Source organism: Zalophus californianus, chromosome 11 (genome assembly GCF_009762305.2).
Source record: "Zalophus californianus isolate mZalCal1 chromosome 11, mZalCal1.pri.v2, whole genome shotgun sequence".
Classification (NCBI taxonomy): Eukaryota; Metazoa; Chordata; class Mammalia; order Carnivora; family Otariidae; genus Zalophus; species Zalophus californianus.
Genome location: NC_045605.1, coordinates 67,405,633 through 67,422,976, shown reverse-complemented (window position 1 = coordinate 67,422,976; position 17,344 = coordinate 67,405,633). Strand labels below are relative to the sequence as shown.

The window sequence follows — 17,344 nt, the reverse complement described above, 5'->3', positions numbered from 1 at the left end:
GCTTCCCACTTCATTATGCTCGAAATGTTCTGATGGGCAGCACACAGCCTTCGATGAGAACATTTCCAGGTAACAGCTTGCTGGTCACCCAGAATTGGGTCTGAGAAGCCTTTCTCAGGCTTCTCAGGCTTGCCCTTACGAAGGGCACACGTATCTCTGGAAGTCCACTAACAGATGCTGTCCTGCTACAAAAGCCACCGAAGGCCTCTCCTCCATTCTGAAATATTCTGGGCAGAGGACAGGAGAGGTCAGAGTCGTAATGAACCCACGAAGCTCTGAGGTTTCCGACACGAAGCTGCCCAAACCATAAGCCCTGCCCAGGCAGCAGCAGCTTTCGATAAGAAATAAGCTGCAGAGGCATCATGAACAAACTCTGACCACGGTGTGTGTGACTTCAGCATTTACTAAACATACTAAAAGGAAAAAGAGCAACGTGACTAAAGAAGACATACCCACCATGGGTGAATTTTGTGGTTTGTAAATTATGCTTCCGTAAGGCTTCAGAATATTACATACCAAATGATATCATGAGCACTTCGTATTTGCTCTAGAAGTTTCACTTTTTTTTTAACTAGGTTTGAAAATATCACGTGGGTACAAGTGTAGCCACATGTCCGTGTGTGTTCCCACGCAGCCTGAAGAGCATAGGAATGAACTTCATCAAACAACCGAATCTAGGTCTTCTATCCTAATTACCTATTACTTTGTTTGTCAGAGTACCACCTCCCACCGACAGGGAAACCAAATTATAGGTTTAATGACTTAATAAATCCCCTGGGAGGAGAAGAGCAAACCTAAAGTGACAGCGTTGGTCAGGAAAGGTAAAACATCCTCTGAAGGAATTAGGCCCAACAGCTCCCGACAAGAATAACTCTTACAGGAACATTCTTTGAGAGCTGCAAATGCGATTTCCATTTTGCAATATCTGATTTCTAGACATAAGAGGAAATTATACTGTACTTTGATTTTCTTGATCTTCAGGAGGCTCTAGAACCTTTACAAACTCCACATTCACATGGATTTCAACTCCCAGCATCAAGGCCACCTTGAATAGGATGAGCTGCAACTGACGAATGCCTGTTAGAAAGGAAGGGGGAAAGAGAAGAATTATCAGTAGCAATGCTTGAGTGCCTCCTGTATGCAGAGTACTCTATAATCGTCACTCAATGGTCTCTGAGCAGAGCAATGTTCCAACAATGACCACGAATGAGAACTAATTATGTGCCAGCTACTCAGTGTTTTCTCGTTTAACCCCCCTTACCGTGACCCTGCGGGATAATTATTCCCATTTCACAGATAAGAAGTTGAGGCTCAGTGAGGTGAAGTGACTTGCTCAAGGTCATACAGCAGCAAAACTAGAATGTGGACCCAGATCTGCCTGATTCCAAGACTGTGCTCTAGCTTTTAGAAAATGCTATCATGATGGAGGCTCTCCCTTTCCTGCCTCCTCCCTGAGACAGGCTAGAGGTCTGACGAGGTAAAGACAGAAAGAGGAGTAGACCTAGAGAGTAATGGCCATAAGTAAAGTCAGTGATGAAATGGGTCATTTTGTGGAGGACTGAGCTTAAGCTCTTAGCCATCCAGGGTCAGTGTCAGGAGGGAAATTCTCTCCACAGAGCTGGACTTATGGTAATTCGCCTTGTACCCACTCCCTAAACTCCCCTGATGAGTGTCACCACCTCGTTTCTCTACCTCGTCCCCAGCCATTCAGCACACATGGGCATGCCTCCAAATATTTTTCTGTAGAGCGAGAAACTTTCTGTGAGTCCCTCTGTATTTCATGGGTTTTGTTCACTTAACATGTATTGAGCATCTACAATGGTCCAGGTGCCATGGTAGGCACAGAGACATAGAACTCACTCTAGTGGAGGAAATGCAGGTGGACAGACCAGGGCAGGCCACAGTGGTCAGGGGGCAGGGGAGTGACAGAACAGGGTCTGAGCTGCGGTCCCGGAAGCCAACAGAGCACCAAATCCCATGGACAGATCAGGGATTATGACAACTGCAAGAGGCTGGGAGTTAGGAGGCTTCTGGGGGTGGCAATCTCAGTGAAAATCTCCTTCACAGGGGGTGGGGAAGAAGTCAGATTGCAATGGAAGGGAGCATGAATGGGACACACAGACCAAGTCTACACCCCCTCTTTCTACAGGAACCCGGGAGGGAGCAGAGTGGAGCTGAGCCTCAGACATGGGGCGGGGGAGGGAACAAGTACTCAGGTGGAGGCCAGTGCAGGAGGACAGAGAGGGGCTGGGGCTGGGAGTGCCCCCCAGTGGCTCCTCCTCCCCAGAGCACAGGAGGAAGGCCATCTGCTCAGAAGGAGGAGGCTGTGGTGGAGGTTTGGAGCAGCCTCATGGGAACTGGAGGTGGATGCTGACACGGGACAGTTGGGAACTGCTGAGCCATGCTGGGGGCGAGGGCAAAGCCAGGGCTGCAGACCAGGGTCAGTCTGAAACGAAGCCAGTCAGCTGGGGCTTAAAGAAGCCAATCCCCCTCATGCCTGGAAACAGGCCTAGGCAGCGGCCTGGACTCTCCTCGTCATTTCAAGGTTTCTAATTGATCTTGTTCCAGCACACGGGAGGTGTTCAATAAATTCTCCCTGCCTCCCTTCCCACAGGCTATGGAACTGCTCTTGACAACGAGCGCCCTGAACATCAGAATCTCAGATCCAGACTCTTGCCAGTGTTTCTGCACACCGGGATTTTTCTGAGAACTAGGGGTTAAATGGGAGCCCCATCGATGCGGGCAGAGAGGGGCTCCCAGACAGCAGGGAAGGCAGCCCAACAGATGGGGGTAGTACCCTCGTGCCCAGCTCTGCCTCTCAGGAGTGCCCGATGGGAAAGTGGTGCTCAATGTTGTAGTTCCGAATTGGGCACTAATATACATTCTTCTGTGAGTGGTAGAGAATATCCCGAAAGCTGACACTGCAGCCTTCTGGGCAAACCCAAATTTCTTTCCAACGGACTCCTGGAATTTTCTCATGCCAGAGTGGGAATAAAATCTGGGGCCACTGCTGATAGGTCCCCTGTACCCATGACTAAATTACACCCTATGTGGCTGCCCACCTTCTCCAGTCATTCCTCTGAGCCCCACGCCCTTTCCCGTGGTTCCTGTCTGCATGAGAACATGGCTAGCAGGGCTCTCCTCCCATCTACAGGTTGGGAGACTGCAGCTCTGACACCTGAAGCTGGGGACCCTGCTGCCTCTTGCCCGCTGCACACCAATGGATGCAAAGCACTTCCCGAGTACCTACTACCTGCCAGCACAGCGATAAGCACATCACAAACTTGACCTCACTTGATCCCCTCAGGGGTCCTGGGAGGCAGGCATTCATCCCATGCACGGGAGACAAAACTTGGGGCCTGCAGAAGGTAAGGAATTTGACCCAACTCCCACAGCAAATGGGCAAGACAGATTTGGGGCCCAGATCTGTCCAAGACCTTGAACTCTCCCCACAGTGTTAACCTCCTTGACTTTTATGGGACACAGTTTTCTATACTAAATGGCTAAAGACCTCCTCCCTGCTCAGCCCAAGAGGGAAGTCTGTTCTCCCACAGCCTGTCTGCACAGATCTTGCCTGGAGACCCAGGCTGGAGTAACACAGAGCAGAAGGGCCTCAGTGCTCCCCAGAGCGTACTCGGCGTGCAGGGCTGGCCCAGAGCCTGAAATCCATGTTTTCTATTCCCCACTCCTTGTCTGGGTGAACCCCTGTCATGATGACCTCTCTTTTTAGAACTCAAGGAGACTTGGTACAGGGCCTGTCAATTGTGTCATTCCTCTGTTCTAAAACCTGCCACAGTTTCCCCCAGAACTGGCAGCACAATGTCCAAGAGGCACTCGACACCCTGGCCCATTTCATGGTTTTGTGTGCCTCCCTCATTGGAACTCCTCCAGCAAGTCTGACAACTCTGTTCATGCGCAGTTTATTCCTGACAAAATCTCGGTGAGCCCCCTCTGAGAGGGCAGACCATGCTACCTACTACTGATTCTGTGTCCCATATTTCATCCATTCATCCAACAGAAGTTGACTGAGCACCTACTATGTGTCGAGCGCTCTTCTATGCCCTGGAGACACTCTGGGGAACAAGGCACACCGCAGGCCCCGACCTCATGGTGCTTACATGGGCCCACGCAGCACAGAGCCAGCATAAGGCACAAAGCAGGCCCTTCACGAAATGTCTGCCGGCTGAATGTGTGGATCCCCCAGGGACATGTAAGCTGGAACATCCTGGAACCTCCTCAATATGGAGAGATGTGCCCCACCCAGGGTCAGCCCTGTCCCTGAATGGGGTGCCATCATTGGCTCTACTCACTGATATGGTCGATGGAACCAGCGCAGAACTTTCCATAGAACTTCTTGGCTCCCAGGCCCCGCAGGTCATGGATGGTGAAAGGCCAGAGGTGCAGCACATTGTTCCTGGAGAAGGTGTCCCTCTTCTCCACCACAACCACTTTGGCCCCCAGGTAGGCAAGTTCAATGGCAGTGCGCAAACCACATGGTCCTCCCCCAATGATGAGACACTGCAGAAGTCAGAGAGGAGAGAGACATTCACTGACCTCTAGCACTGTGGACACCAACCCCTCGTCAACAGCTAACTGGTCCACTCAAATCAACCAGCAAGTACAAACCAAGTACCTGTTAGGATCTGCCATTCATCCACCCAAGGTACCTTACCTGTGGGCCTAACCAGGCACCGTGCCAAACCCTGGGAGGGACACAGAGGTACAGGGACTTGGGGCGGGGCATGGAAAGATACACTTGAGGTTCTGAGCCAGACGAACCTGGGTTTAAACCCCAGCTCTGGCATTTAACCTCTTAGCTTCCTCATCTGTGAATGGGTCTACTACTCTTTCCTCATAGAACTATCGAAAATAAGACTGCTTTTAAAAAGCTTATGGTGCATCACCATGATCTTAGATTAAGCAATGGTTTCTTAGATGTGATACCAAAAGCACAAGCAACAAAAGGAAAAAGAGAGAAACTGGACTTCATTCCTAAAACCTTTTGTGCTTCAAAGGCCACCATAAGGAAGTGAAAAGATAGCCTACAGATGGGAGAAAATAGCTGCAAATCATAAATTGGATAAGGGACTAGTATCCAAAATATGCAAAGAATTTAACAACTTAATAATAAAAAAAGGCGACCCAATTAAGGAACAGGCAGATAATCTGAATAGAAATTTTTTTCAAATAAGATATACAAGTGGCCAAAAAGCACATGAAAAGATGCTCAGTGTCATTAGCCATCAAGGAAATGCAAATCAAAGCCACAATGAGATACCACTTCATATCCACTAGGGTGACTATAATCAAAAAGACAGACAAAGATAAGTGTTGGCAAAGATGTGGAGAAATTGGAACCCATGTAAAATGGTACAGATGCTTTGGAACAGTTTGGCAGTTCCTCAAAAAGTTAAACATAGAGTTGCCAAGTGAGCCAGCAATTGTATTCCTATGCATAAGCCCAAGAGAAATGAAAACATATGTCCACACAGAGACGTGTACATGAATGTTCATGGCAGCATTATTCATTATAGCCAAGAAAAACAGAAACAACTGAAATGTCCATTAATTCATGTACACACAAAATATGGCATATCCATACAATGGATTATTCAACTCTAAAGAGGAATGAAGTACTGAGATATAGATGAACCTTGAAAATGTCATGCTAAATGAAAGAAACCAGACACAAAGGGACATAGATGGTATGATTCCATTTACATAAAATGTCCGGAATAGGCAAATTCATGGAGACAGAAAGTAGATTAGTGGTTGCCAGCGAAGGGGGGAGGGGAGTGGGAAAGGTTTCCTTTTATGGCGATATTTTAGAATTCAGTAGTTGTGGTGGTTGCACAACTTTGTGAATATATTAAAACCACTGAATTCTATACTTTAAAAGGGTGGTATGTGAATATGTGGTATGTGGTATGTGAATTATATCCTTATAAAATACTTGTATGAGAAGAAAAAGCACGTTATGGAGTTTGGTACACACTAGTGTAGACGCTCTCATTCTCGTCACTGAGACCCAGTCGCTATCTAGGGACTCTCCGTCTAGTGGCAAACTCAGACTTGTGGGATAAGAAACCAGAACTCTTTGTGGTTGCTTCGATGAGGGGCACAGGTGAAGAAACACTGACTCTCCTGATAAGCTGGAAAGACTTCACAGAGCAGGTCTTTAACAATGATCACCATCACCACCATCCTCCTCCTCACCATCACCACCATCCTCCTCCTCACCATCACCACCGTCCTCCTCCTCACCATCACCACCGTCCTCCTCCTCACCATCACCACCGTCCTCCTCCTCACCATCACCACCGTCGTCCTCCTCACCATCACCACCGTCCTCCTCCTCACCATCACCCATCACCACCGTCCTCCTCCTCACCATCACCACCGTCCTCCTCCTCACCATTACCCATCACCACTGTCCTCCTCCTCACCATCACCACCGTCCTGCTCCTCACCATCACCACCGTCCTCCTCCTCACCATCACCACCGTCCTGCTCCTCACCATCACCACCGTCCTCCTCCTCACCATCACCATCACCACCGTCCTCCTCCTCACCATCACCACCGTCCTCCTCCTCACCATCACCATCACCACCGTCCTCCTCCTCACCATCACCACCGTCCTCCTCCTCACCATCACCACCGTCCTGCTCCTCACCATCACCACCGTCCTCCTCCTCACCATCACCACCGTCCTCCTCCTCACCATCACCACCGTCCTCCTCCTCACCATCACCACCGTCCTCCTCCTCACCATCACCATCACCACCGTCCTCCTCCTCACCATCACCACCGTCCTCCTCCTCACCATTACCCATCACCACCGTCCTCCTCCTCACCATCACCACCGTCCTCCTCCTCACCATCACCACCGTCCTCCTCCTCACCATCACCCATCACCACCGTCCTCCTCCTCACCATCACCCATCACCACCGTCCTCCTCCTCACCATCACCATCGTCCTCCTCCTCACCATCACCACCGTCCTCCTCCTCACCATCACCACCGTCCTCCTCCTCACCATCACCATCGTCCTCCTCCTCACCATCACCACCGTCCTCCTCCTCACCATCACCACCGTCCTCCTCCTCACCATCACCATCGTCCTCCTCCTCACCATCACCATCGTCCTCCTCCTCACCATCACCATCGTCCTCCTCCTCACCATCACCACCGTCCTCCTCCTCACCATCACCACCGTCCTCCTCCTCACCATCACCCATCACCACCGTCCTCCTCCTCACCATCACCACCGTCCTCCTCCTCACCATCAAACCACCATCCTCCTCCTCACCATCACCATCACCATCGTCCTCCTCCTCACCATCACCATCACCACCGTCCTCCTCATCACCATCACTACCGTCCTCCTCCTCACCATCACCACCGTCCTCCTCCTCACCATCACCACTGTCGTCCTCCTCACCATCACCACCGTCGTCCTCATCACCATCACCATCACCACCGTCCTCCTCCTCACCATCACCACTGTCCTCCTCCTCACCATCACCACCGTCCTCCTCCTCACCATCACCATCACCACCGTCCTCCTCCTCACCATCACCCTCACCATCACCAGAGTCTGCACCTGTTGAACACTTACTACATGCCAGACACTCAGTTTACGTGCACCATGTGTTTTAGCTCTTAGTCCTCACAACACATCGGAAAGGAAGAAACTACTGTTATCCTCATTTCACAGATGGGAAAACTGAGGCACAACACAGCGAGGTAGTGGGCCCCTGCTTTCCCAGATCCAGAGGGACAGAACCAGGACGCAGACCCAGGTGGTCTCACTCCAGGGCCCGTCATGCTGTACTATTACTTCTGTCCTAATTCTGACAGGAGTAAAAAGAAGAAAGAACATTTCAGCAGAGGGCTCACCCATTCAAAAAGAAAGAAGTTCCGGGTGGATGGAGAGGAGGATACTTTGGGAGAAGGGAAAGGAAGGAAAGGAAAGAGATGAGGGTCAGTCTGGAGCCAGATGCTGAAGGTCCTAAACACCAAGTGAAGGACTATGATCTTGGTCCCACAGACACTGGGGCCATGGGGAGCGGAGGCGACAAAACCAGATTCTATACAGGTCTCACACTAAGTCTCAATGGACACTGCAATGTTGAGCAAGACAAGGGTCCTTCCCCAAGGAAGCTACAGCCCTATTAGGAGAGAAGGGACAGCATGGAATGACCTAACCGGCTGTTCTGGGCAAAGCCCTTCTACGTAAACAAAGTCACCAGCACCGTGTAAAGACAGAGGGAAACGGCAGTGTTCTGGCTGAGAGAGTCAGAGACCCCTGTGCCGCACCCGCCCTACCCCCAGGCAGCCCCTGCAGCACCTTCAAGAGGCCAGAGTCCCCCTGGGGCGGGGTCTAGATCCCTGAGGATACCCCAGCAAGGCAATGGGAAGGAGACCTGCACCCACACCACACTGCTCAACATTGCAGAGGCATCTGGGAACTTCCCCTCTGCTCAGGATCAAACCTTATCTTTAAAAAATGCATTTCTCTTCCCCTAGCAAATATTCCGTCATCCAGTTATCACTCCTCTGGGGCCTCTGGGGTCTCCAAGGGAAAGTACAAACAAGCATATCAGAAACTCCCACACCACAATCAGTGTGGCTTACTGGCTGGAACCTTCCAGGGAGTTTGTGGAAACCCCATTAGGGGAAATGAAGTCACTGCTGAGATACAGCTCACTCCAGAGATGTTGGGGAGCGGGTATGCAAATCCTTTTGCCTCCTTTCTCGTTGGAGCAGACAGGGGAGGACCACTCCTTATCTCACACCCCAAACAGCTCCTCTGGTTTGACATAGCCAGACCATGACGGGCATTTCAAAGGAAGATTCCAAGCCCTGACACTCTGAGGTTGCCTTTGGGGTTAAGCCTGGATTCAATGCATTTCTTTGCAGTTAGTGCGTCTTTTCCTGTTTGCTGAGTCCTGTCACTCCAGGGCCAGGGATGGTGCGGGGGTGGGAGGATGTGGGGGGGAAGAAGGGCAGGAAGAGAAGGAGGGGGAGCTGTCCTGAGTCCTTCTGTCCACCAGGCCTAACCCCGCACTGCTCCTGGAGCAAGGCACGAGCTTCCTTTCCCACCCGTTGGGGGGCTGCAGGGCAGTTTTCATGCTGACAGTAGCCGGCGCACCGTTCCCCACCCTCCCAGCTGAACCTGAAACCCCACTGGCGAAAGCTGTTTTCCCACCGCTCTGGGCCCCAACACATACTTTGGGCCTGAAATTTCCGAGACGCCAGTCACACTGTAATCTCAAGTCAAAGCAAATACCTAATTATACAAAGGGAGAAAATTTGGTGCAGATGTTATCAAGACAGGAGAGAAGGCTTGCTGGCAGGAGCCAGGCCACTTCTCTCGGAACACACTTGTTATGATTAACCTGGGAACTCAGAATTCTGAGCAGATGCCAAAAACTACAGCTGCCAGGGGCCTGGGCAGAGGACAGGAGAGAAGGCGGCCGCCCCCAGTGTGCCCACAGGTGATGCTCTGGATGGTGGGCTCAGTACAAACAGGCCACAGGTGCAAAGGGTTGTGATAACTCACCCTGAAAAAACTCCACATTTCCCACACCCGTCTGGGCTCTCACTGCTGAGGATTTGTTGTCAAGGAAAGAAAACTTTTCATTAAAACTCAGCCTGGAGGCCTTCCTTGAGCCCCAAATTACACTGTACATTCCGTCCACAGGTTCTGTCCTTAATGCTACCCCAGAACTCAGCTCTGTGTGTTGTAATAACCTGCATCTGTTTCCCAGGACAGCGGGAGTGACCCTCAAAAGCTGTCCCTGTGTCCTCCGCACTTCTGCATGCTCAGAGCCCAGTACCCGGCCTGGCACACGGGAGGCCTCAGTAAACAGCTGATGGATGAATGAACTTCCCACACCCTCCCCCGCCCGCCCAGTTCTGGCTCTCCGTCAGTCACTGGGATGTTCAGCTCATGTCAGCCAGGGTTTATGTCTGCATTTCCCACCCAGAAGCGGGGGAGCTGGGGTCTGCCAAGGCCACCAGCATCATGGACGTCAGCAGATCAGTGTGCTCAGGCGACATAAATTTATGACCCAGTGGGAAGTGGGGCAGATCCAACACCAGCAGGAAGTCCAGTGTATAGATAAGCCTGGCGGTGCTCAGGCCCCCCGTTCATGGAGAGACAAACACCACATGGAAACATCAAGGGGTGGGAAGAGGAGACAAGGGGACTAGCCCACGGTCAAAGGCACAGATGGTGGGTCAGGCCCACAGCTGGGGCAGCCTCGGTCACACAGGGCTCTTGCACCACCCAGGAGGAGCCCCACAAGCGCTCCCCACTTCTTGATGACCTGGTGCAGCTTCCAATCCACAAGTGGGTGGGTGTCCTAGGACTGTGCCAAGAATGTGAAAGGTATTCGGTCCCCAGAGGGAAACCCCAGGGGACCAGGGGCTAAGCCAGGGGTTAGCCATCTGGAGACTTGGTTCCTGCTCCTCAACTCTGCCTCCAGTTTCCTGGGGAGCCGTGTGTGCAGACATCCCTGGGGGGCGGGGTACAGAGAGCCAGCACCTGCAGGCAGCAGGCCGACCAAGGCCTGCCGTCCATTAGCGGGCCGGCCTGGCACTCAGCACCTTGTTGAAAAGGAGGATTACAGTATGTAAACTGTATCATGCCCAGAACTTTCTAGGTGCCAGGCACCATCCCAGTCACATCATGTATCGCATCCTGCCCATGGCCCTCTGTGGTCCGCGTCATCATCACCTCCACTTTGTAAATGAGCAAGCTGAGGACCAGAAGAAGTTCAGCTGCCTGCTCTGGGTGCCCTTATTATCCCTGTTTTTGAGCAAAAAAAAAAAAAACAAAAACAGGGGCAAAAGAGAGTAAGAAATTCAGGTCGGCCCCATGATGAGGAGGTGGTCAAGTCTGGATACAAATGGAAGCCATGTGGGTCCCAGGCATGTGCTCTGAGCTGCGTGTCTGGCGGACAGTAAAGCAGACCTCCGGGGTGCCGTCGGGGAGAAGTGCTTCCCGGCCCGGGGCACGTCTCAGCCTGCGGAACGGGGCTGGGCTGCAGGCTGGGTGCACAGGGCCGCTGCACAGAGGGCCTAAGCCGGTGTCTGGGCCGAGCCTCTTGTGCTGCCCTGGAGTGGACGTTTACAGGCCGGACGGAACTAGAGCTCGTGCACGTCCAGGAAGCCACTTTGGCAGGTGCCATGGCCGTGAGGGTTCGGCCACGGGCCGTGCAAGCCTCCTCCAGTGCCTCTGGGGCGCGGGCGGCCCTGGCAGCGAGCCGAGCCCTGTGAGGTCGCGCATGGTGTCATCTCCCTGCTAGAATGCTGAGCTGCATGCTGAGCTGCAGGCGGGCTCCCCAGGGCAGCGCTCTGGTTCCCAGTGTGGCTTCCCAGCATCACCGTCTCTTCGGACAAGCTGCTCATCTGAAGCCAGGCAGGAAGGCCCTGACTGCTAGTGGGTGACCACGAGTGCAAACAGCTCATCTCAGAATCCCAGGACGGAGCCTTATTCCGATCGTAGGTGCCACCCACATGCTAGTACGGGGGGGCGTACAGCAGGGGCCGGCCTCACATCCCCACCCCACGGGGCAGCACCAAGTGGAGAGATGCAGCCTCTGAAGTTTCTAGCCAGGGAGGAGTCTCTGAGGCCGGGTGGGCAGACAGGGGCTCTTCCTGGGGATTTCAAGGGCCGCTCTGGGCAGGGAGCGAAATCTCCTCGGACTTGACAGGGCCCTGCCCCGCTCCCGACTCTCCTGTATCTGGGTCACACCCACTTATTCCTGAGTAACAATTAACACCACTTACTGACTTCAGAAATTTACACAAAGGAAAAGGAAAAAGATATCCTGTTCTCCCTGCCTGCTCTCAAAAAAAGAATACAAGTCCCTCTGAGAAACATTCCATTCCTCCCTGTCCTTCCCTTCCAGCTTGAGCCAGTGCTCCGAGGAGCAACCGTACCCAGTGCTCGTGGGTTTTCAGGGACAGTTTCATTTGCACACATTCTGCCCCTCGGCCTTGTGAGTTTGCTGGTATTGGACCCCTGGTCTGAAGTTCTAAGTGCGACCCTCAGGGCTGTGTTTCCTGCCACCGGGTGCTGTGGATACCTCACGGTATCTCCCCATCCAGGCATGAGTTCCCTAAAGTCAGGGCATGCGAGTCAGTGCTCCCCCCCGCACCCCCGGCAGGGGAGAACAGGATTCCTCCCTCTGCAGATAACAAAGTGCCAAATTAATAGCACCAGCTCCATTCCGTCTCGCCTTCGTTGGTGCCTGTACCTCCCATACTGGGAAGAGCAATAGTGATCAGAGTGTTCATAACAACGTTAATAAAAATCAGAGCCCACGCTTACTACCTGCTTACAACGTGCAAGAGCTGTGCCGAGCCGTTTGTAAGAAATGCATCTCATTTCATTCCTACAGAAACCCTGAGTTAGGCATACTCATCATACTCATCGCCGTCTGGCAGCTGAGAAAACTGGAGTTTGGGAAGCTTATAGGACTTGTCTAGGGTCACAGAACTAGAGTGGGAGCTAACCTGTGACCCCAGAGTGCACGCTTGAAATCACAAGCCTAGATATCCACTCATCCAGGGCTTGCAGGGGTGCTAGGTGGTAGAGGATTAACACGTCCCCTCCTCCACTAGGACATGTAAGAACCCCTGAGCAAGAGAGGGCTGGTATTCCCAAGCCTCAGAGAGGCTGGGACCAGGGAAAAAATACAACAGAGACCATAAGAGCTGGATTGTTTGAAGATTGCTTGTGACGACTGCAGAAGCTTGCTGGAGGGACAGACTAGAGACTCTGTCTGGTAAGAAAGACTCCTCTAGGAGAAGGCCCACGAGTGGAAACCCAAGGCCAAGGAAGTGGAGACAGAAGAAATGGCACACTAAGGTCTGGACCAGAAAGAGGGTTTGGAGGGAGTGGGGAGCCCTCCTTCTACCGTTTTCCCCTCCCCCAAAAGAGCAGAAAGGGCCTTCTAAAGTCAGATCATTCACTCCCACCTCACAACCTCTAGTGTTTAGTGTCTAGTGAGCACATAGAGCTCAAAATCAGACCTTATCATGGCCTTGGGTCCTACATGACCCTCCCCTCCAATTTTTCCTGTCTTCTGCTCCAACCACACTTCCCTCCCTCTCTGCACTCCAGCCATAATGACCTAAATATGCACCAGGCCTATTTTCATTTGTTTTGCCCCCTGTCTGGAACATCCCCCTCCCCCCATTATATACATAATATATAAAATAAATGTTACATAAAATAAATATTTATTTTCTGATACAAAAAAGGCAATCTATTGCAGAAAATATATAGGCTTAGTTTTATTTTCCTTCATATTAACATCCAGCTTTCCAAACAGCATTTTCAATATTGGTAAATATTTCCAGGTCTACTTGTATATTTTTCCATTATGGGCTGTTTTTTTCTCTTTGTAATCTAGTAGCTTTACAATGTTTTCTTTGCAACGTTTTCCCAAAGGTTTTCAAATATAACAGAAAAGTTGAAATAATTTTAGAGAACAACCAAGTACCTACCACCTAGATTCTATAATTACATTTTACTCTCCTTACTTTATCACATATTTATTCATCTGTCCGTCCCTCTACCCATTCATCAACTTATCTTATTTTTTTGGTGCATTCCAACTAAATTGCAGAATCAGTACATTTCCTCCCAAATACTTGAGGATAAATATCACTGACTGGAGTTCAAGACTTGTTTTTTATCTGTTTGTTTTTTTAAGATAAAATTTACATATGATGAAATGTGCTAATCTTAAACATATCCATTTGAGGTGACAAATTACACTCTATTTTGCTTCTTGGAGCATGGGTTTCTCCCCATCAGTGGTCTTTCTTCCTGAGAGTTTTTGTCCCCTCTGGTGCTGGTATCTTGGTGCATGCAGTTATTAGCCAGAAGATTCTAGTCAAGGGGCAGGGTCGGGGGCCAAGCACCCTGGCTGTCTTGGCTCCCTCTTCTCCCTCAGGAAAACAGAAGTCCCAGGCCCTTCCAAGACCCCAAAAAAAGGGGTGTGGAGGAATCTCACATTCCTCGAGGAGTAACAGGGGAAGGAGCCTTCTGAGATGGGCTGAGGCCAGATATATTCAAAGCTAAGAAATGTCCAGCCAGTTATAATCCATATGTGGGGAAAAAGTAGAGCTAAGAAACACAATCTAGCATCCAGAAATAGATACACTAGTTCATGTTTATCACTTTCTCTTTTTGCTAGGGCTCTAGAGCCTGTAAGATCGGTCAGGCAGGGGTCCCCACAGTACGTGACAATAGCCAGCACTCAGTCCTTCGTTCACAGCCACTGGAACCTAGCATGCCAGTGCCACAGCTGAAGCTAGTAAGAGGCAGAGCCCGGACTCAAACCCAGGCGCTTGGCGCCGGAGACCATGCCTTTGGTCGCTGGCCATGGGGACCCCACTGAAGGTGACAGGGGCAGGAAGGGAGCTCCACACAGCCCTCCATTGTGCCAGTGAATTCTAATTATGTGTGACCTCCTCAAAGGCAAAGACATGTCTGGCTTGCCTTTGTGTTCCAAGCAACTAGCCTGGCACAGGGTTAGTGCTCAGCGGTGATTAGAAAAAAGAGAGGTGAGCCTAGTTGGCAGGCCCTGGGCAGACCAGTGCCCTTTGGGGGCCAAGCTGGTGAGGGGGCTGGGAGGGCAGCAGGCGCCGGCAGGATCCAGTAGGAAAACTACAGCAATGGCAGGACACCCCTTCTGGCTGGGACCATGGTAGCTTAATAGGGAGAAAGGCGGAACACAGGCTGAGCATCCACCAACCTACACTTTCCCAGCCTGGATACCCCAGCCATGGCCGCCCGGTGACAAACATTTCCACTCAACAGGGGCCATGGGGGCCACCTGAGGTCAGGAGCAGCACCTGCTGAGTATCTTACACAAGCTGACCTGCAGCAGATGCTTTGAGTACATGAACTCATATCCATTGTGAAGGTGGCCCGGCTTTTCCCAGTTTGCAGGTGAGAAGCTGAGACTCGGGTAACTTGACTGAATAGAGCTGGCATTTATTGAACTCGAATTCTGTGTTACGCACTGAGCTAAGTGCTTCACGTGTGTTAAGGCATGCAAACCTCACAGCAGCCCCAAATTAGGAAACCGAGGCTCAGAATGGTAGAATGGAATGCCCAAGGCTGCATCCCAGGGAGAAGGAGCTGGTATTCTGATCCAGGCTTCTAGTTCCAAAACACAGACTCATGTCACACATGTGCCTAAGATCTCACACCTAGTAAAGCACAGAGCCCAGAGTCATGACGGGGTCCTCGAGCCTCCACCATCAGGCTCTTTCTTCTTACCTCGCCCTCTCTGACACCTTTCTCCCACGTGTTAGGGTCCACTTCCCTTTCTGGCCCATTTTATTCTCCCTCACAGGTACTCTGATTCCTCCAATAGGGCCACCTCATCCCATGGCCACACAGGGTGACCAGCAATCCTGGCCCTATCGGTGGATCGCAGCCGTGTCCCAGGCTGACCTTGCCAGAAAGACCACTGTTGGCCTGGTAATGGATCTTTGTGAGCAAAGGCCGGGCGTTCCTCCCACGTTCACAGACTCTTCTTGCTCTGAGGTCAGCAAAGGAGAGACTATTTACCTGATCCAAGCAGCTGTTTGTGGGCCGAGGGCCCAAGGAATGCCAGGGCACCCCTACCACTCCACAGCCATGTCTAGACCAGCAAACACTCTGCCAAGAGCCCTGGAATATTCCCCGAGGAGGCAGCACAGAAGAATCCACTCTAAGAGCATACTGTTAAGGATATGGTAGCTTCCTTCACCCTTTTCTTTTATAGGGTCTCCAGCCTCCTAGGCCAGTACTGGACGAATATGGCTTAGGCTCTCAGCATGACTTAGTTCAGACATGCAAACAGGTGAAAACTACCAGCCGGGAAGCAGTTCCCCTGGCCATGAAGTGAGGGGCCCAGATTCTGGCCACTTCCCAGCTGTGTGACTTTCCGTACAGCAGCAGCTCATTCCAGTCCAGTTTCCTGACCTCCGTCTCCCCAACCACAAACAAAGCATTAGGGTAGCTCCCACCAACTAGGGTTGTGATGGGAATGGAGTCAAGAAGCTGCAGAACTAACTGTTCCTAGAAGCACCTAGCAGAACATGCGGTAAGCATCCGATAAAGGGTAGCAATGACTGACAACCCGTCTCCTCCCTCCCCTCTTCCTGAGCAGAAATTCTCTAAGTGAAAGCAGCATTTCCACCTCTAAGATCTCACGGTCCAGCTTGCCCGGGGACATGGATGCTGCGATCCAGCCAGTGTCAAGGCTGGGAGTGTTTCGCATTCCTTGGGCAGCTGTGTTGCCTTTATCAGGGTATCTGTAGCATGGCAGATGAGCCCTGCCTGGAGCCTGGGCACCCAGGAGGCTGTCAGGCCACTGGCCCCCACACCAGCGAGCTGCCCTGTGCCCCCCGAGCCCACAGGGGTGTGTAACTGTCCAAGCTGGAAGGGACTTTAGATCAGGGGTCGGCACACTTTCTCTGTAGAGGACCAGGTAGCAAATATTTTCGACTTTTTGCCAACTGCTGGCTTAGATCAACCCGTCTGGTGCCTCCTTCCACAGCGGTTCCTTTACCTTAGGGGCTCCAAGGAGGGATTCATGACAGCCCAGCGGTCTTTGGCAATATCTCCTGAATTCTGATGGATTTCCCTGGCTGCTCCCACTGCCTAGACGCCCTGCCCTGGAACCCTGTACAGAGGCGGCGTCTCCCCGTCCTCATCTCCGCTCAAAGCTCACACTCCTCGGTGGTATCTTCCCCGCCCTGCCCCCCATTTACTCTTCTCACCTTTTCTTGTTTTCACAGGGTGCTTACCGCAACCCTCAATCTCCTTTTTATTTGTTAACTAGTTCACTGTGTCTCTCTCCCTCTAAAATGAAAACTCCATCGAAGCGAGTAACTTGCCTCCCTTATTCATGCTGTATCCCCAGAGACCAGAAAAGTTCCTGACCCATAGGAGCTGCCTTGCCAAGGAAGTAAAGGAATCCAATCAAACCTTACATTTACCCCAAATCAGGATGCTTGCAGAGACGAACCAAAATATCATAGTGGAGGAATGTTTATTGAGACACTGTCTTGGAGGCTGTGCACATACTATCTTATTAAATGAGACAGAAACTAACTTATGGGATAAGAACTATTTTATCTCCTTCTCTCTGGTGACACTGAAGTGAAGGTCCCACTGCTCAAAAACATTTATCTGCTAGAGGCAGTGCTAGGTTTCAAACTCAGGTCTGCCAAACTCGGCCCCAAGCTACTAACCACCACTCTTGTTTAATTTTGGTGGGGTTTTATCAATTTAGTGGATTCACAGATTATCTGTGGCTTATT

General features: G+C 51.3%; 1 protein-coding gene across 10 annotated transcripts in view; it reads right to left on the bottom strand.

Annotated features, from left to right (window-relative positions):
- Positions 1-17,344, bottom strand: part of LOC113913852 (F-actin-monooxygenase MICAL2) — a 216,264-nt gene that overhangs the window by 127,641 nt on the left and 71,279 nt on the right. For all 10 annotated transcript variants that reach the window (XR_003517277.2, XM_027578196.2, XM_027578197.2 and 7 more), the window contains exons 4-5: positions 4,311-4,518; positions 961-1,077 (exon numbers count right to left, since the gene is read on the bottom strand). Coding sequence is in view for 9 of the 10 variants with exons in the window: in XM_027578196.2 (XP_027433997.2) it covers positions 961-1,077; positions 4,311-4,518 (325 nt within the window). In the remaining variant the exon portion in view is untranslated. The remainder of the gene's footprint in view (positions 1-960; positions 1,078-4,310; positions 4,519-17,344) is intronic.